Source organism: Myxocyprinus asiaticus, chromosome 37 (genome assembly GCF_019703515.2).
Source record: "Myxocyprinus asiaticus isolate MX2 ecotype Aquarium Trade chromosome 37, UBuf_Myxa_2, whole genome shotgun sequence".
Taxonomy (NCBI): domain Eukaryota; kingdom Metazoa; phylum Chordata; class Actinopteri; order Cypriniformes; family Catostomidae; genus Myxocyprinus; species Myxocyprinus asiaticus.
In genome coordinates, this window is record NC_059380.1 from 3,567,148 (window position 1) to 3,588,459 (window position 21,312).

At 38.7% G+C, this 21,312-nt stretch overlaps 1 protein-coding gene across 1 annotated transcript; it reads right to left on the reverse strand.

Annotated features, from left to right (window-relative positions):
* Positions 1-6,108: 6,108 nt before the first annotated feature.
* LOC127428014 (retinoschisin-like) lies at positions 6,109-16,536 on the reverse strand. The gene is made up of 6 exons (XM_051676048.1): positions 16,459-16,536; positions 16,191-16,216; positions 15,964-16,087; positions 11,764-11,905; positions 9,285-9,480; positions 6,109-6,831 (listed from the first exon to the last, which is right to left on the reverse strand). The coding sequence occupies exons 1-6, from the start codon at positions 16,511-16,513 to the stop codon at positions 6,679-6,681; spliced, it is 696 nt and encodes a 231-aa protein (XP_051532008.1). The 5' UTR covers positions 16,514-16,536; the 3' UTR covers positions 6,109-6,678.
* Positions 16,537-21,312: the final 4,776 nt, after the last annotated feature.

Genomic DNA, 21,312 nt, shown 5'->3' on the forward strand with positions numbered 1-21,312 from the left:
ATTTTAGAAATCTAATAATTAAAATGTTTCATTATTTTATTCTTATCAGGGCTTCTGTAGGCTAGGACTGTCTTTTATTAAATAAACTACTGTAAACAGAAGGGGAGATTTGATAAATCGACATGTATGGATGAGGTGTTCTGTCATGTGACATTTAAGCTGTTTACCTACCCACACGGGAGGCGTCAACGCAAAATTGGTGAAAAGATGACGTATGCAACAGGGGCCCAGTGCGCACAAAGTCACTGATTACAAGAGACGCGACTTGCTTTCAACGCGACGCTTGCGATAGACAGGGCGTTTAAAAAGCAAAAAAAGGCTGTAAATATTCCTAACCACCATGCAATCACCAAACCATTTGAGGTCATTGTTCAATTAGCCAGAGAAGCACACACACTCTTTAATAAACAGCGTCTTTATTTTAATACTGTAAATATATAACCCATAAAAAGCGGTAAAAACATGATTTAAAAGAAATTCAAGCGCCATCCATTGCAGCAGGATTCCTCCGGCGTCTCAGCCGATCCCAGGCCTCCAGAATCGCCCTCCGTGAGACGGCTCGGTGGCGGCTGAAACACGAGATACGCGCGGCCTCCGATCCCACTCTCTGGAGCCAATATCTGCTGACGCCCCTGGACTGCTGAACGCGCCTCATCCCCGCCGGGCTGCTCTGTGCATGACAAATCAATCCATTTAGATACATTTTAAATACTTATCCTAAACATTCCTGGTCTTTTAAAACACACACCTGTTGTCGGGCCGCGTGCATGAACGCAGCATGGCCTCTGAGTCTTGAAATCGTGCTTCTTGTTGTTGTGCACCGTTTGGTTTGAAGGCCAGGGGGTTTCATGATTATCAGAGGAGCGTGTAAACAACAGTGATACATCGAAACCTCACTTTTAATGCATACGCAATCAATGCCCTAATGACTAGCAAATAGGTGCACACCTGGTCAAGGTGACTAACAGCACATGCGCATTCGCTAAACCACATTGCCATGCGATCTTAAAGGTGATGCGTCATTTTTTATGTAAAAAACAAAACAAAATTATGTATCTTATCCTTGCTTAATATGTATAGACAACGATAAGTAAGCAAGTTATATGTTGATTTCCCAGAAAAGTGTAAACACTCTCTGACTATGGAAAAATTGCCATGTTTGTTCAAGAGTCCTGACCAACCAGACATACTGTAGAAGCATTGGTTCAACCAATGGCTGAGTTTTGGGCGGCAATATCTGTTTGTAAACCAGATTGGGGGTGTGTTAGTCAATTGGGTACCTGGAGTAAAAATCCAAAATTATTTTATTTATTTATTTATTTATTTTTTTCCGTGGGTGATACAATTGTAAGGATAACTTCCAGTGCTGTGAAAAAGTATTTGCCACCTTCCTGATTTCTTCAGTTTTTGTTCATTTTTCATACTAAATTGTTTTAGATCTTCAAACGAGATATAACATAAAACAAAGGCAACCTGAGTAAACACGAAATGCAGTTTTCAAATATATAACATTTTTTTTTTTTTAAGCAAAAAAGTTATCCAACATCTATATCACCCATGTGAAAAACTAACTACCCCCTTAAACTTATTAGCTGGTTGTGCCACCTTTAGCAGCAACAACTGCAACAAAACACTTCCGATAACTGGAGATCAGTCTTTCACAACGCTGTGGTGGATTTTTGGCCCACTCTTCTTTGCAGAACTGCTTTAGTTCAGCCACATTGGAGGGTTTTCGAGCATCCATTCAAGGCCCTGCCACAGCATCTCAGTCAGGTTCAAGTCAGGACTTTGAATAGGCCACTCCAAAACTTTAATTTTGCTTCTTTTGAGCCATTCATAGGTGGACTTACTCCTATGCTTTAGATAATTGTCTAATAGCTTCAACTCACGGACTGATGACCGGACTTTGTCCTTTAGGATTTTCTGGTAGAGAACAGAATTCATGTTTCCATCAAGTATTGCAAGTCCCCCTGAAGCAGCAAAGCATCCCCACACCATCACACTACCACCACTATGCTTGACCGTAGATATGATGTTCTTTTAGTGGAATTCTGTGTTTGATTTACGGCAGATGTAACGGGACCCCTGTCTTCCAAACAGTTCCTCTTGTGACTCATCAGTCCACAGAACATTCTCCCAAAAGCTTTGAGGATCATCAAGGTGTGTTTTGGCAAAATTCAGACGAGCCTTAATGTTCTTCTGGGTTAGCAGTGGTTTTCGCCTCACCACTCTTCCATGAATGGCATATTTGGCCAGTGTCTTTCTGAAAGTGGAGTCATGAACAGTGACCTTTATTGATGCGAGAGAGGCCTGCAGTTTCTTGGATGTTGTCCTTGGCTTTTTGTGACTTCCTGGATGAGTCGTCTCTGTGCTCTTGGAGGAATTTTGGAAGGTCGGCCACTTCTGGGAAGGTTCACTACTATGCCAAGTTTTCTCCATTTGGATTTAATGGCTATCACTGTGGTTCGTCTGGAGTCCAAGAGCCTTTGAAATAGCTTTGTAACCCTTCCCAGACTGATGTATTTCAATCACCTTTTTCCTCATAATTTCTGGAATTTCTTTCGACCTTGGCATAGTGTGCTACAGTGTGAGACCTTTTAGCCAACTTCATGCTGCTGAAAAGTTCTGTTTAGGTGCTGATTTGATTGAACACGGTTGGTAGTAATCAGGCCTGGGTGTGTCTACTCCAGCTGAACCCCATTATGAAAGCAGTTTCATAGATTTAGTAACTAAGGGTACGTTTACACAACAACGATGTACTAAAAACTGAAAAGTTTTTCCTTTGCATTTTTGAAAAGTTTTACGTACAGACGACAACGTTGTCAAAACGATCCCCGTTCACACGGATCCGCGAAAACGACTAAAAACGCTGTATTATGCATGCCAGGCCAGTAGTTGGCGATGTCACTTTGTAAAGAAACACTACGCGCCTGCGCACATAAGCATTCTTCCACAGAGCGGTGAATACAAACAATGAAGATGGCGAAAGCATCGAGCAATTTTGTCTGGACAAAATCTTGAGCAGCACAAACACAGTCCTGTAGTCCGCCATTGTAATTTTGAATGTCTCGCGCGTTGTTTTGAAGTACTCGCGTGCATGCCTATAGACTGAACACGTGATACGCGTGCGTATGACGTCATCGTTTTCACAAATTCACGTTTTTGTGTTTACACGGAAACGATAACGGCATCATTTTCAAAAACGTGCACTTTGAAACCCGTTTTCAAAAGTTTGCGTTTTCAGGCCCCAAAATGCCTTGTGTAAACGAACAGCCAAAAAACATAAAACTTTTTCTGTTTTAAGTTGAAAACGTTGTCGTGTAAATGGCCCCTAAGATGTGTTCAATCTATAGGCATGAACTTCGAGAACTTACCTCCAGGGCGAACAGACCAACATGAGATCACCAGTTTGCGTCCTTAAAAAAGTGGAGTGCTTTATAGTCTGGGTCACTTGTAGTAATAAAGCAACCTCATCGTCCATCCAGACAAAATTGCTCGATGCTTTCGCCGTCTTCATTGTTTGTATTCACCGCTCTGTGGAAGAATGCTTATGTGCGCAGGCATGTAGTGTTTCTTTACAAAGTGACATCGCCAACTACTGGCCTGGCATGCATAATACAGCATTTTCGTGGATCCGTGTGAACGGGGATCGTTTTGACAACGTTGTCGTCTGTACGCAAAACTTTTCTGTTTTTAGTACATCGTTGTCGTGTAAATGTACCCTAAGGGGGGCAAATACTTTTTCACACATGCCCAGTTGGTACTGGATAACTTTTTTGCTTCAAAAAATTACATTATCATTTATAAACTGTATTTTATGTTTACTCAGATTGCCTTTGTTTTATGTTAGATTTTGTTTGAATTTTTGAAACAATTTAGTATGAGATATACACAAAGAAGAACAGAAGAAATCAGGATGGGGGCAAATACTTTTTCACAGCACTGTATAAACCTTTTTAAAACAGTCCTACCCTGAGCTACAAGGATGTTAATTGATGGTATATGCATCTGTTGATGCCATCAGCCTGCATAATTAAAAAAAAATTGTTTTTTTAAATCGAGTTTAGGCTAATAGCGGAATTCCTTAAGAACTACACTACCCATGCATGATCCTGTACTAGACAAAGAAAATATTTTAAGATTTACGCATTTCAATTTCATAATAAAGTTCCATCAAATTGAATTGAGTAATCTTTAACAAAATGTAAAGAAGAACTAAAGAACTTTAGTTATGAAATTGAAATGCATATGTCCAAAAAATAGGATACCATTTTTTTTTAATGTGACGAGACATATCCAACAATCAGAGAATCGCGGCCAACAAAGTGCACCAAAAGAGCTCTGCAGTGACTTCCTGCTCTCATGACACACTGTGAATCAGTGTGTTTACATGCATGTTCTTACACCGATTATGCTTACTATGCAGCCAATGTGTGTGGTCATGCTGACGTATTAAACTGCGTTCCTTTATCGGTATGAGTTCATAAACAGCGTAAGAATAAGCCGGTCGACACGGGTAGTTTTCTGCCCATTACAGTGATTTCACATTGCATGTGCATGTAAACACCTTAAGCCCCCGTTCTTGTTGGCTTATCCAGTGTGAAGAAGTTTTATTTATATAGTGCCTTTCCCAAGCTCAATGTCGCTTTACAATATGCATTATTTATACAATTAGGTACAATAAAATATGAAAAAAAGAGATCAGATCACATCAGAGATAGTCAATCAAAATCGAATTATATCTGAGATGGTGAGTCAAAATGGATAGAAAAAAGATATGTTTTTAAACATGTGCACGTGTTGTGCGCATGCCTTTTCACGCAGTTTTACGTCAGTAGCGAAGAGTAACGCGATTATTTCACGTCATGTAAATGCAGATTTACTTTGTCATATTTTTTAAATAAACTGTCTCCCTACACTCTCAAACTACTCATTTATTTTGAAATATCTAAATATTTTTGCAATAATCTTACCATGCTGTTTCTATACGTCTAATCAACCACTTTAAATCAGTAGTTTAATACTTTTGCATCGTTTAAATTTGATTACATCATTCGCTAAGCTTCATGGGATTGAAGTTTATTTCCTCTTGAAAGACTTTAAGTACGCAGTCTTTTTTTCAGATTTTCAAATACTTTTTTTCCCTCAAATCAAAGTTTGTATTGTTGTGATTCACCTCAGAACTGGTTGGTTTGGTTCATGGCTCACAACTCTTTATGAAGGATTTTATTAAAGGGATAGTTCACCCAAAAATGAAAATTCTCTCATCATTTACTCACCCTCATGCTATCCCAGATGTGTATGACTTTCTTTCTTCTGCAGAACAGAAAACCAAGATTTTTAGAAGAACATCTCAGTTCTGTAGGTCCATACAATGGTGACCGGAATGCAGAAGGTCCAAAAAGGACATTAAGGCAGCATAAAAATAATCCATATGACTCCAGTGGTTAAATCCATATCATCGGAAGCAATATTATAGATGAGGGTGAGAAACAGATAAATATTTAAGTCCTTTTTACTGTAAATCTCCACTTTCACTTCCACATTCAGCCACGTACTGGTTGGGGCTGGTCAAAGGTGGAGATTTATAGCAGAAAAAAGGACCTAAATATTGATGTTTCTCACCCACATCTATCATATCACTTCAGAAGACATGGATTAAACCACTGGAGTCTTATTGATTACTTTTATGCTGCCTTTATGTCACTTTTGGACCTTCTGCATTCTGGCAACCATAAACTTGCATTGTATGGACCTACAGAGCTGAAATATTCTTCTAAAAATCTTCATTTGTGTTCTTCAGATGAAAGAAAGTCATACACATCTGGGACGGCATGAGGGTGAGTAAATGATGAGAGAAATGTTCATTTTTGGGTAAACTATCCTTTTAAATCCCCTTTAAATTGCCAAAATTATACACTTTGTCTTTATCTGTTAATGTTTCTCTGTGTTAATTGTGTAGCTTTTTTCAGTCAACATCTTATAATGTGTTTTATGTGTTTCTGTGTTTATGTAAACCTATTTAACCTGCTGGCTGTTTTGTTAAAGGAACTGGATCAATAGGGAATCAGTTATAACATACATAAGATAAACAGAGACTTCCTTTATTCAAGGGCATTTCTCGGGTGAGCCACAAACACAATTAAACAATGTAGGGTTATAGTACATACAAAAAGGAATTGGACACCACAGAGGGGATACAGCACCCTACGTCACCATTACAAACCACATCAGAACACACAACAACACAACATTCAGTACACATCCACGAGATCTACCCCTTTCTCCTGAGATCTGCAAGCATCTGTTGCATCTATAAACATAAACAGAGTGGCCTCCTCTGGCCTCTGCATGCAATGGATGCTCCCTTCTGTATTTGATTTGCTAAAGCAGCAAACTTATTATATATTTTTTGTCCTTAAACTGAATACAAAAAGACGCAAAAACATAACTTCATGTCTTAAGAAAAGGAAACATTTCGAACCCAAAATGAATGTAACTCAAAAACTTAAAACGAATTACTTTCATTTCGTTCTTGAAAAATATCAGGAGGTTCTTGAGAATAATAAAAAGTTATTTTAAAAAGAGTGAGCCCAGTGATTGGGCAGGGTTGTTTACTTTGGCATGTTGTGGTAAGAAAGGAGCGGCACAGGAAATAGTTGGGTGGAATACACCGGATCAGGTGCATTTACTCATGCAAAGTAACAGCTCCATGCGGATGGCGATGCGGGTGTGCCAGCCCAACGGGATTATACGGATGTAACGTGCTATGATAGGTGGGCGCAGCAGGTTCTGGACTGTGGATGAGCGGTCAGAGTTTCCATAGAAGACCTGAGGAAGAAAAATAAGCCCTTTTTTACAAGTAAAACTTAAAGGGATAGTTCATCCAAAAATGATAAAATGAAAATTCTCTCATTATTTATTCACCCTCATGCCATACCAGATGTATATACTGTACATATACTCCGATCAGCCACAACATTAAAACCACCTGTCTAATATTGTGTAGGTCCCCCTCGTGCCGCCAAAACAGCGCCAGGTCAAACAGGTCAAAAGAGAATGGCCAGACTGGTTTGAACTGACAAAGTCTACAGTAACTCAGATAACCGCTCTGTACAATTGCGGTGAGAAGAATATCATGTCAGAATGCTATTGCGGGTTGGCGCTGTTTTGGTGGCACGAGGGGGACCTACACAATATTAGGCAGGTGGTTTTAATGTTGTGGCTGATCGGAGTATATGTACAGTATATACATCTGGTATGGCATGAGGGTGAATAAATAATGAGAGAATTTTCATTTTATCATTTTTGGATGAACTATCCCTTTAAGTTTTACTTGTAAAAAAGGGCTTATTTTTCTTCCTCAGGTCTTCTATGGAAACTCTGACCGCTCATCCACAGTCCAGAACCTGCTGCGCCCACCTATCATAGCACGTTACATCCGTATAATCCCGTTGGGCTGGCACACCCGCATCGCCATCCGCATGGAGCTGTTACTTTGCATGAGTAAATGCACCTGATCCGGTGTATTCCACCCAACTATTTCCTGTGCCGCTCCTTTCTTACCATAACATGCCAAAGTAAACAACACTGCCCAATCACTGGGCTCACTCTTTTTAAAATAACTTTTTATTATTCTCAAGAATCTCCTGATATTTTTCAAGAACGAAATGAAAGTAATTCGTTTTAAGTTTTTGAGTTACATTCATTTTGGGTTCGAAATGTTTCCTTTTCTTAAGACATAAAGTTATGTTTTTGCGTCTTTTTGTATTCAGTTTAAGGACAAAAAATATATAATAAGTTTGCTGCTTTAGCAAATCAAATACAGAAGGGAGCATCCATTGCATGCAGAGGCCAGAGGAGGCCACTCTGTTTATGTTTATAGATGCAACAGATGCTTGCAGATCTCAGGAGAAAGGGGTAGATCTCGTGGATGTGTACTGAATGTTGTGTTGTTGTGTGTTCTGATGTGGTTTGTAATGGTGACGTAGGGTGCTGTATCCCCTCTGTGGTGTCCAATTCCTTTTTGTATGTACTATAACCCTACATTGTTTAATTGTGTTTGTGGCTCACCCGAGAAATGCCCTTGAATAAAGGAAGTCTCTGTTTATCTTATGTATGTTATAACTGATTCCCTATTGATCCAGTTCCTTTAACAAAACAGCCAGCAGGTTAAATAGGTTTACATAAACACAGAAACACATAAAACACATTATAAGATGTTGACTGAAAAAAGCTACACAATTAACACAGAGAAACATTAACAGATAAAGACAAAGTGTATAATTTTGGCGATTTAAAGGGGATTTAAAAGGATAGTTTACCCAAAAATGAAAATTCTCTCATCATTTACTCACCCTCATGTCATCCCAGATGAATTTCTTTCTTCTGCAGAACACAAATGAAGATTTTTAGAAGAATATTTCAGCTCTGTAGGTCTATGCAAGTGAATGGATGCCAAAATTTTGAATCTCCAAAATGCACATAAAAACAGCATAAAAGTAATCCATAAGACTCCAGTTGTTAAATGCTTATCTTCAGACGTGATATGATTGCTGTGGTTGAGAAGCAGATCAATACTTGTCAATTTTAGCTAGAAATTCTTGTTCCTGCCCAGTACGGGGTGTATTCATGAAGAATGTGAATCACCAAAAACACAAGAAGAAGGATGTGAAAGTTAAATGGAGATTGACTGAGCAGGGAGGAGAATTTATAGTAAAAAAGGATTTAAATATTGATCTGTTTCTCATCCACACCTATCATATCACTTCTGAAGACATGGATTAAACTACCGGAGTCTTATGGATTACTTTTATGTTGTGCTTTTTGGAGTTTCAAAATTTTGTTACCCATTCACTTGAATTGTATGGACCTACAGAGCTGAGATATTCTTCTAAAAATCTTAATTTGTGTTCTGGTGAAGAAAGAAAGTCATACACATCTGGGATGACATGAGGGTGAGTTTTTTTGAGTGCATTATCACTTTAAATAGATGTTCTTGCCAAACACCAGGCCAAAAGGCCTATATATATATATATATATATATATAAATGAATTGTGTTTGCATCTTGTTTGCATCATCAGTGCCGGTGGTGTCTTCAGTACAGGTTGTAATAGTTAAATGTAAAAGTCGTATTTAAGTCCTGATAAGTTTCTGCATTATTTAATTTAGGATATTTGTGACCTGCAGTAATTTATTGGATGTTGGTTAACTAAATTTACTGTAAAAAATGACTTCCATTCATAATCCTTATTGTTCCAGGACTATCGTATTGTATTCTTACTCTGTTGTTTCCTGTCTGGTCCTTGTAGTAGATCCAGCTGAGTTTCTCATTGGTGCAGTACTGCACACTGTACTTTGTAATCCACTCATCAGAGTCACATCGGCCCTGGGTCAGGATACCAGAAACAACTTTGACTTCCTTCAGGTCAACTTGAAGCCACTGGTTTGTATCCTGGAACTTAGACAGCCAGGCACACCTGGGACGAGAGAGAGAGAGATAAAAAAATGACACCTAAAACTGGACTAGACAAAATTCCCTTTAAGAAGTCAGGACTGTTCAGTCAGCAGCAATCTAAGTAACGCCCCCAGGCAGCTATTTTCTATGTATGTAAAAGTCATACAAGTACAAGTATAGCTGAATGGGAAAGACTGAAATCTCCAAAACTGTAAGTAAAGATTACATGTCAAATCAGCAATAAAATCTGACAAAAATGGTATCATAATTTTTGTTTCTTTAGCTCAAATCATGGTTAAAAAAAACAAAAACAAAAAAACGGTATTTTTCAGGCTGGTCCAGTTAATGAGCATGCATGTTTTGGTGTAAACAAACAGGTGACAGCTCTATCAAAAATGTGATTGGCTCTTTTAACTGCAAGGCGGGGCTTAAACTGCCTTCAAGTGCACCTGGGAAGCTCTTTCATCCAAGTTGGGCATTCATTATCACAACATGTCAAGTCTGAAACAAAATACGAAAAAAACGCTGCATTACAATGAACAGCGGCGAATATTCCTTTATTAATGCATGGTATCTGGCAAATTATTTAAGGGATCAATGAGAAATAAAATTTTCCTTGATCTTTTCACATATAATAGGTCATTGCACTATAAAAACATACTGTAAGTTTCAGAACTCCAAACTTCCTCCTCACTTCTAAAAGAGCATTTATTGAAACCAAGCTGCCAAAACTCATTCTCTTTTTCCTCCACTTTGTGATGTCACTATCTGGTATATTCGCATATGACCGTCTCCAGAACAACGCATCAACACCTACTTTATCTTATCACTTCGGCCCAGCAGCGGTAAACAGTGAGAGACAAGCAGGTCAGTCAAGAGCAGAGAGCCAATCAGAACAGTTGGTGTATACCGTCAAGTCTTAAAGGAGAAGCAGCACCAAAACCAAGCGTTTCTGACAGAGGGTTAGAATGAGGGTGGAAAATGATCATGTTTTACAAGTATATGACTGTTTTTCATGCAAAAAATTTTTGCTAATATTATACGTGATCCTTAAGGAACATATTAAAAAAGGCATGTTCTGACCCCTTTAATTAATTAGCATAAAATAACCCTGAATGAAGAGTCATTAGCTTTATACAAGTTGACTATAAGCTCTGCCATTAATATTACTGAAATAAAGTACTGAAATGTAAATCATTTTGTAAAATCATTGCATTCCATCATCTTTCATGTGGATGGAATTTAATTGGAATGTAATTGGCTTGTTAATAGGTCTCTGTTAGCCCCAGCTAGTAAATGCTGGAACTGTGATGGCAAAAACCATGTTTCTCAATTGATGGCCATTCAAAAGTAACTGTGGTTTATGACTAAATAAAATTGTTTCCAAAAAGATTTGAATCTCAATTTTTGCAATACATTATAGTACATATTTTTTCCAGGGACAGATTGTTTTGAACGGCCCTTAAAAGCGTGAAACAGACTTTTATTTTTTCATATCTGTTGCCCTTGACGAGAAATCGATCACATGACGCCCGATCCCAGAACTGAGTTTCCATGAACAACGATGGCAGCCTCCAGATCGCATACTAACGAAAAGGATATAGCTGCAGGCCGAGTGCCAAAAAGGGGCGGAAGCCCCTAACCTAACTCTTTCCCTAACCCTAACCATGTGTGGAGATGTCACCCCCTTTTGGAGTGGGCCCAACCCCCTTCTGAAGTAACCACGCCCAGCCTTTGTAAAAATATAAAGCCAAACATAAATGTGTAAAATTGTTGAACAGTTTAATGGGGAAAAATATTAACCGACTAGTAATTCCAGTGTCGACTAGCAGCATCAGATCCGTTTAGTCGACTAGTCTCGCACATCCCTAAAGTTTACATCTGAAAAACATATTTTTAAGGTTGTTTGTCATCTTCAATATGTCTATAAGACGTTTCTTCTCAGATGTCAATAAGACATTCAGCAGATGTCTTTGAGACGTTTATAATTTACAATGTTTGTACATCTGATCTTTTTAAGATGTTTAGCAGATGTTCATTATAATGCGATGCTTTCCAGATGAAATGCTCTTAAACAGACATCTCGGAGATGTACGTGTGCTGTCTGGGATTTCTCCCATTCAGCTGTTCTTTCTCTTCCTCTTCTCACTGCTACGTACATTCCAATTAGGATTGTTATCTGCTCATGAAGCAATAAAATGTACAATACTTTTCCCTCAGAGCAAATAAAATATGCTTAAAGGGCAGATTCACTCAAAACCTCTTATTGAAGAATAATATTCCAGAGAAAATCCAATCATTTTACCCAAATCCTTGGCTGTTGAGCCTCGCCTTGTTTGCGGTCCAGGAGGAGAACCACCCTGCGTACTGGTCTTCATTTGAGCAGCTGATCTGATCTGAAGTCACAGATCCAGCCTCAAAACCTAGAGGTTTATGGTAAGGGCACTCTGAACAGAAAATTGAGAGAAGATAGATAGATATGGTTAATATATTTCTTTGTTTATAAAACTGTTAGTTCAGGTTCTCTAATATTACTGGATAAGAGGCGTTCCAAGAGTGCTGATGTATACTATGACAATACTGGGATGCTTCACTGTTTGTATCAGTCTGCTTTCTCACTATAAACCTTTTTCCACAAACACGTTGCACGATTCTTAACAGCAGCCTGTTTTAATTTTCCGGTCTCCAGTGTTTTCACTCGCCTATGATTTTAGTGGATAATGTGATGTTTAACTTATTACAGAATAAAAAAAACATGTGGCTCTATAGTGCAGATACTTTACAGAGTCATAAAGACGTCTTTTGACAGTGCCTCATCCGCACAGCATGGGTAGATGATGTGATTTGCCCGAGCAATTGCCCGAGGGTAGTTACATTGACATCAATGACTACTTTGAGTTTTTATGACAGCCAACCATGCACAAGTTGAGCCTGAACTCATTTTTACTCCAACTAACACTTAAAATAGTTGTTGTTCTCCATCTGGAATGCTCGTTTCGGCAGTTTTTACATTGCTTATTATGTAGACCAGTGTTGTGTCAAAGTCTGTTCCCCGTATGTTTCACAGCTAGTGCTCCCCTTAGTGCCGTTAAACATTAAACATAGGGGGAACAGTCTGTCAAAGTCTTAGTTAGTGTCGAAGTCTGTTATCTCCTATGTTTAATGTTTAACGGCAATACAGCGAACACTGACCGGGGAAATAGGGAGTTGTGTTGAAGTCTGTTCCCCCCATGTTTCCCCTTTGTTGAAATCTGTTTCCCCTTTGTCGAAGACTGTTCCACCTATGTTTAATGTTTAAAGGCGCTACGAAAAACACTAACTGGGGAAACATAGGGGGAACAGACTTCGACACAACACTGGAACCAAAAAAAAAGTCCAGCGGCAATCAGAATCATCATGGCACCACCAGGTGGTTGGTCAGGAAAACTGTGGATGAAGGCAGTTCTGAATTATAGAAATCTATTGACAGGCCCATTCAACAAAAGCCTGGAGTCTGACATGTCTTATATGGGGCTTAATGAAACATTAATCACACAGGCAAAGAGATTTCTCTGGCCCTGCTGTGTTACAGAGAAATGGACAAAGCGTTAAGCTGGTAGCTCTGTAATTCCCAGGGGCGTAAATTCAAGCAAATACACCCCCCGCCATTATTTATACCATGATCTATGGAAACATATATAATAATTAAAATTATATTTATTTTTCACACATTATACATTTGCACATATACAGTGAAATTCTTTTTTTTTCCCACATATCCCAGCTAAGCTGGGGTCAGAGTGTAGGGTCAGCCATGATATGGCACCCCTGGAGCAGATAGGGTCAGGGGCCTTGCTCAAGGGCCCAACAGTGGCATCTTGGTGGTGCTGGGGCTTGAACCCCCAACCTTCTGATCAGTAACCCAGAGCCTTAGCTGCTGAGCCACCACTGCCCCCCCCAATGTTCAAACCAAATCTACACCCTTGGCTTGCACTCTTCTGCTCATGACTGTACAGTCCTGAAATCTGTGCTTTAGTGCATAGAGAAAGATCAACATCCAATAAGACCTTAAGTCGACAGATGGTCACGTTCCACACTTAAGCTTTAGTCCCACATAATTTTTTTTTTTACATTCCCTCTCTTCTAGGATTGCTAAACAATGCATAATGCCCATTATGGCATGCTCTGCCATTTAAAAAACAATCCCTTTTTAATTCGAATGAAATTAAGTGTATATTGCGGCAAACAACGGGTTTGAGGAGAGTTGTAATTCAGAAATTATGAACCTTGAACAGAAATTCATTTGTGGAAATTTAAGGAAGTCTTTTTAAGAGAGTATATGTTACACGACTGTGTTGACATTTTTGCAAAATTACATGAAGTGGTTCATTACGGTGGCAGTTTCCGGGGTGAAATGTCCACTGTGGGGCACTAAAAGCGAGTGAAATTTTCTCCCAAACAGATGAGGTTAATGCTCTATCGAGTTTTCAATTAACTAAACCGACCTCGCTACCCTAAACCTTAAACCCAACCCTGATAGTGTCAGAAAAAGTAAATCTGAGATGAAAACACAACCACGTCATTTTGTGCTGCTTCTATGACACTTTTGACATACAGTATGTGTGGAATCGCATGCTCTTCAGGACTCGTTCAAAATCAGTTGAGCTACAGCACAACTTGATCGCACTCAAACAAGCTTGGAAATGTAATTGGCTATTTAGAGCAAACTTTCAAATGTATCACCTTACACCTTATGTGGAAGTGTTTAGATGTCATATGATAGCATTGTGTGATGAACAGAGCGAAAAGTAAGAGTTTATGAACTCACTTTATTTACTTGTGATTTACAGTATGTGAAAGTGAAAAGTCCTTGTTGTAGCGCCTCTAGTGTTCATTTCACCAGGAAACTGCCGTGATTCGTACACCCCGCGTAAAAATTGTTTTGCAAAAATGCAGGTACAGTAATGTGATTCTATGAGACCAGTTTGCAAGACATCAACACCTGGATGGGCATTTTAAGAAGTTTGCCAATGTTTTGCCTCTAATTCGTAAACTAATTCTACTGCATTGGAAATCCTCTATGCCTCTTCCCAGTCTTTCATCGGTTGTAACATCTGATGTCTTTTCTATATTAAAAAAAAATAAATTATACTCGGAGGCTGTTCTGACAATTTTATTTCAAAAATATTATTTATTTATTTTTCACTTTCTCCTCTGAGATGTCGGAATAAAACAATTGGGAAATCTGTAGATTTATTTGAAAATTGTATTGATTCCAAACAAACAACTCAAAGGAATATTCTGGGTTCAGTACAAATTAATCTCAATTGACTGCATTTGCGATAAAATGTTGATTACAACAAAAAATTATTTAGACTCTCATAAGTCCCTCCTTTTCTTTAAAAAAAAGAACAGAAGCAGCAAAAATCGAGGTTTCAGTGAGGCACTTACGATGGAAGTGAATGGGGCCAGTCTGTAAATGTTAAAATACTCACTGTTTCAAAAGTGTAGCCAAGATTTAAGCATCAAACATGCATTTTAGTGTGATAAAATCACTTACTAACCTTTCTGTGTAAAGTTACAGTATATCCAATTACAACTTTGTTCTCATGATGACGCAACAGCGTAAACCCTATAAGCGATTTGAACGCACTAAAATCAAGTTAACACTTAAAAAAATGTACGTCTATTAGCTATACATTTGAAACAGTGTGTATTTTAGCATCTATGATACACTTCCTTTGTAAGTGCCTCACTATTACTGCGATATTTGCTTGTTTAAAAAAAAACAACTCTATTTTATGTCATGAATGCTGTCGATTAAGCTTAACTTATATTGAACCCGGAACATTTCTTGAATAGTTTTCATTGATATGCATCTCTTTTATAATAGTTTGAAAGACAGGTCCTATTCTGGGCTTGGTAATCTCAACATCATGTTTCTCTCCTACTGGAACTAATGGGATTAAGATCCTGCTCTCGTCCCTCCTCTTTATTTTTTCTCACTTTTCCTCCATTTCATTTGATTCGAACACACTGGTCTCAGAGGACTCTGAACATGAGCGGTTGTGTGTTAATGGAGCATGTCTGCCCTTTGGTGCTGTGCCAATGGGACGCAGTGATGGCACACATCACTTTGCCAAATGATTAATGGCTTTCTGCTGTGCTGCAGGCGAGGGCTTGTCCGGGCGCCAACTCATTCGCACATGCCATGCATTCTGATTCCAAAGGGCAACAACTAGTGCTAACTAATCCATCCATCTCAATTCTCAATGAGTCAATGTTAGAGCAAAGTCTCATTAGGAAGTTCTCCTGATAAAAAAGGGCAGGAAGGATTTTAATAAGTAGTATCTGATCCAGAACACCTATTGAGACTCAAAAAACAGTGAAACACAATGTAAAAGGAATATTTTAGAGTGTGCTTCTTCCAAACCAGAACTCAATGCTTTGCAGTCGATGACTCTGGAGTCAACAGACAAACACAGCAATGTGATTGATGTTTCTTTCAGTCACTTTTCTTTCTTACCTGGCATGCAGTCCATCTCCTGTGCCCAGTTTGATCTAGAACCTTTGGAAGGCAGCTTGCTCGACGGATCATCGCATTCACACTTGCAGGTTTTCCCAGCCCATGTGTCATTGCCCTCACCATTCTGAGCACACATGTGAAAACGGTCAGTTTTTGGCAACCGTGGTGAAATGGATTGACTTGTAATCGTCACTAATATCTACAGTTTATCTAATGTTTTAATTTACCTCTTGAGCTTGCAGCCCAACAAAACCTGGGCAAAATGCAGAGAACGGTGGGAGAGTTAAATTGCGAGACTTCTTAATATTTCATTAAACTAAGCATATAAATGAAATGTCAGTACAAGCTGAATATGTTTGACTAATATTTACATATAGGCCTACCTAATTAAGTTTATATACTTAAGAGCACATTTTTTCATTTTAGTTCATAGTCAACGTTTCAATGCATTTGTTGTGCAATTTAGTGAAAATAATGGAACACACCAGCACGTACCTTGAATCACCAGCAGGATGGACAACAGTAACATGTGATGCAGTCTGTGCTCCATGATGGTTTATTTTTCGAGTGGTAGACGGCACTGATATTAAAGGATCTGGATTATTGTAATCTATGGAGCACTAATGGCCTTATCTAATACTCTTTATCTCAAAGCTCCTCCCTTTACTGCTGAAAGCTAGTTTAACATCGTTCACGTCTCAGTCGGACCCTTGTCTGGTTAAAAAAAGAACGAAGTTTGGAGATGTTTGGAAGAATGTTAGTTTCAGTCTGCATTCACTTTCATTGCATCATTTTCCATCCAATGAAAGTAAATGGTTACTTGAGGGTGCCATTTTTGCTTGTGATATCTCCCTTTGCGTTCCATTTTTGTTTTAATTCTGCCTGTTTCTCTTCTTTTAGGTGTCTCAATTTTTCCACCCTGATCTCATGAAAATTACAGGACTGTTGTGACCTTTTTGCAATATGACATGACGTGGTTATCGCGGCAGTTCAGAGGTGAAATGTCCACTGTGTGGTGTTAAAACAAGCGAGTTGAATGTTCTTCCGAACAGATCGAGTTTTAAATCAACAAAAAACAACCTCCCTACCCTAAACCTTAAACCTAAACCTAACTAATAGTGCCAATGACCACGTCATATTGTGCTGCTTCTATGACACTTTCAGCTCACGTGTCGAATCGTGTGTTCTTCAAGACCCTTACAGCGAGTTCAAGACCCTTTGCATCACAAGTGCTAACAGTTCAGCAACCACGCAATTTAATCACACACAAACAAGCTTGTAAATGTAGTTATTTATATTATGCAAATGTTAAAATGTATCACCTTACAAGTGATGCGCTATAGTTAAACTGTTTAGATGTCATAAGAATGCATTGTGTGAGGAACAGGGTGACGAGTAAGTGTTTATGAACTGATAATCTGTGTCGTTGTTGTAGCGCCTCTAGTATTTATTTCACCAGGAAACTGCCGCGATGAGTAAAACGAGCCATGTAAATGTATTATAGGTATAGTAATGTAATTCTGAGACCAGGTTGATTTTTCTCCCCCTAAGATACGAGAAATTCAAACAAATGGCTTTTGTATCTTCAAAGGTGTTTGCAGTGAAATGATGCATTTTAAAACTTAATTGGGAAGACATCGTTTTAATTGTTATTAATTACAGTGGAATATACATTGTAAATGCTGTTGGTGACATGCCTAGGCTTAACTTAAACTTAAAAATCAGGGTCCTGTTTCTAACTCGTGCACTATGGAGAACACACAGACACAGTCTTCAGAAGACACAAGACAAAGTGCTGACTCTGAGTGAGTGTGATCCTGTTTGTGAGAGCTACATTTTTGTTGTGTCTTGGTGAATACATTTATCTAATCAATTCACATTCAGTTTACACAACTAATAGACTGGATAGGTGTAACCACAGAGATGGCTGTTGTCTTATAATTCAGCTAATAATGATGTGCAGTGGGGCTCATGCCACGTCCTGATTGGATGATTGACAGTCAACTGTGACGTTCACACCAATCTTGCCAAGCAGAAGGGGTTTGAACATGTTGCCATGTTGACATTTGAACTGTCTCAAAACAGCCAAAACAAGTCTTTAAAGGTGCTATAAGCGATTGTTTTTGCATGGAAAAGTATGCAAAAAATGTTCTTACTCCTTTAAAGATAGTAATGAAATAAGTGTCCTGAGATCTCAGCGGTATCTGTGACAGCTGTAGACTTTGTAAACAGCAAACAAAAATGTGTCCGTGGACATTGACGCTTTTCACCTGTCAATCATTTTGCTCGTTCTCATAGTGTTGTATTTGAAGCGCATCATTGAGGCTGTGATTCATCATGTTTATCAGTTGAGGGCGCTATTGTGCCACGGTTGAATTTTACAGCCACAGTGACGGGAACAAACAGTGCTGCTCTTTTGCCCGGTTTTGGGCTGCGTTCCATTCCAAAGGGCTCATCCCTATGCCCTAATCCCTTCAGAGGGTTTGTCCTCCAGAGAGAGCACTTTGGAAGTTTGAAGTGTGTAAGGCCCAATTTGTGAACAGCTATTTATGAGCCCTTCGGCTTGGAACGACCCTTCAACATGGTGGCCACGATCATTCCTCCTTCGAAGTTCCCTTCGGAGGCGGATTTATCCCCTTTGGAATGCAAGGTTGGTCTCAAAATTATCTTTGGAGGGCGGGGTTTTAGAACGAGGGGCGTGGCTAATTCAACAGCTCAGTCACGTGAACGCTTCAGAACGGCAAAATCGCTCACAGCACCTTTAAAATGAACTTGAGTACATTCTATGACAGACTCAGACGCTTCAGAACGAGTGCCCAGACATTTCTACGTCTCTGAATCTTGAAATATTGTAGACCTTTGGCCATACTCCACTTTAAAATGGCATTTGTTGGCACAAAAACTGCCTTAGGCTTTAAAATGTGGCCGAAATTTAGGTAGTAGAAAAGTTAAAAGTAGAAAAGACAGATGTGTGGTCAATTTAACACTTGATTCAAAATTATTTGTGGTATAGAAAGGGGTAGTTCACCCAACAATGTAAACTGGCATCATGTACTCACCCTAATGTTGTTCCAAATCCTGTTTACACTTTCATTGCATCTTTTTTTCCCATGCAATGAGAGTGAATAGTGACTAAGGCTAACATCCTGAAATCATATTGAGTTTTGATGAGGGTGAGTAAATGACGACAGAATTTCCCTTGTACAGACCAGCGGCGTAACCAGAAACAAGACTTTGGGTGTGCCAAGGTAATACTGGAGTAGGTAGGCCTGTTAATATATCAAAATATTAGAGTCAATAATAAAACTAAAAAAGTTTTGCAGTGCCAAAGACACAAATATATATGGTTAGCACTATACAGGAAAATGTACAAAAACACACCAGGTTTTTATACTTAACTAAATTGTGGATAAGAAATAAATGCATAGTGCATTGTGGTGAACAGAAGAATGCACTACTGTAAGAAGATTTAAAATATTTTTTGAACATTCTTTGTATTTATGATACAGGATGGTTTAGGGGTGCACCGATGAATCGGCCACCAATATTTAACGGCTAATTAATGACCAATTTAAAAACATCAGCAAATCGGTGAAAAAAGCACGAAAAGCCGATATGAGATACCGATGGTTCATTTAGAATAAATTATCATCACACTTTGTAAAAACTCTTTGAATTCAAATGCACAATCCAGAAATAATGACAGCCACAGAATGTAGAAGGGTTGGCACTCCAAAGAACATGTAATATTTACTTTTTTTTTATCTCAAGGAAAAACCGTCGTTACGTGACATTTGAAAGCAGCACATAAATGATGAGGTAAAACCATCCAAACGCTTTGAAAACAGCAAACTTTGATTCCTGAGATATTGGTATGGTATCCATTAAGGTTGCACAATTGATTAAGTTTGAAATCGCAATAAGGTCTTGCGCGATTACAAAAGCTTGAAAGGCTGCGTTTAAAAATAGACTGCTCTTCAGTTAGCACTTCAGTCAGTATTGCGTAAGCAAGCGGCACCCTCTAGCGTCTGGATGGCATTTTCCATTATTCATTACACCACTATAGAATTTATAAGGCTGTTTTGTTCCTTTGGTAACTTTTTTTATATTTAATTTCCATGGAATTGCCCAACATAATATGTTTTCATAATTAGAATTTGTGATGTTCTATTATAGACAGTACAAACATGTAAATGTGAGTTCTGTTGTTTTGAACTGCAAAAACAGAAGTGCAAAAATGTTTTAGAAGTATGAAATAACCTTTTTTTTACATCAAGCGTCATGCTATGATAATGAACACGTTAAGGCCCAACAGGCTAATGGTCGAGAGTACAGGCACAGTACAGTATAGCATACCTTTTCATGCATATTCTACAAATATTCCACAGTATGCATAACATATCGCAACTGGGGAATTAAAGATTGACAATTTACTTATTTTGCTTATATGTACGCATGCAATTATGAACAATGAGACAGAAATCTGAACTCAGTAGCATAAACGCTCTTAATTTAGAATGAGCGCTTGTTTCCCTTTATTCCGCGTCTGCGAGAGTGAGCGTGTAATCCGAGACAGACTCTGTAACATATTTGGTGTTATTATAGTTATTATAATTGATCATTAAATTCTGTAATCGATGCTTTGAAATTTCAGTATAATATTGATGCATTTTACACCCCTACATAATTAAGCATAAAAAAGGCATTTCTTTTAGGTGTGCAAGCTTACATTTTGGGTGGCCTTTGCGCACCCTGGCACACCTGTGGCTATGCCACTGGTACAGACATAAACATTTGACCAATTGTACACTGACAAGAGAGTTAAACACATGGAAAACAATAACCAAACATGAGAGTTTTGCAGTTAGTGAAGAGGTCTGATATATTTGATCTATTCTGTGCACTATACTGGAACCTGAATGTTGCAGTATTCCTGTTTTCATAACCTCAGTCACCGATGGAAAGATAAGAGACACTCTGTTTGGATGACAGATGCTACAAGCCACTACAAGACAAGCTGTCTATGGCTAATAAACCATGACAGATGAGTTAGTGCCTCTGTAAATTGCAGGTAGATTTCAGTATGGCAGTGAACCAAGAAACCATAAGAATCACCTTCACAATATCCTTCTACATATGTTAAGGCAATCAAAACCCTGCTCATTCAGTCCATAATAAAATATTATCTCATGTAACTATCTGGCTCCAGTATTTCTTGAGAGCAGTAGTGGATTTAGGCATGGGCGACATGTGCAGTTGCCCGGCCAACAACTTTGGAGGGGGTGTTGAAGCGGGTTTTGCCCAAGGCCATTACCACCCCCCCCCGCCCAACAACAACTTTGGGGGCGT

Bases quoted from the DNA above. Each gene is read 5' to 3' on its own strand.
- LOC127428014 (XM_051676048.1), bottom strand. From the start codon at position 16,513: ATGGAGCACAGACTGCATCACATGTTACTGTTGTCCATCCTGCTGGTG. The intron at 9,481-11,763 runs GTAAAATGATTG...CTCTCGTCCCAG, and splicing joins CTCAACAGCCAAGGATTTGG to GTGTGCCTGGCTGTCTAAGT. The intron at 6,832-9,284 runs GTAAGAATACAA...TTTCTTCCTCAG, and splicing joins ACCAGACAGGAAACAACAGA to GTCTTCTATGGAAACTCTGA.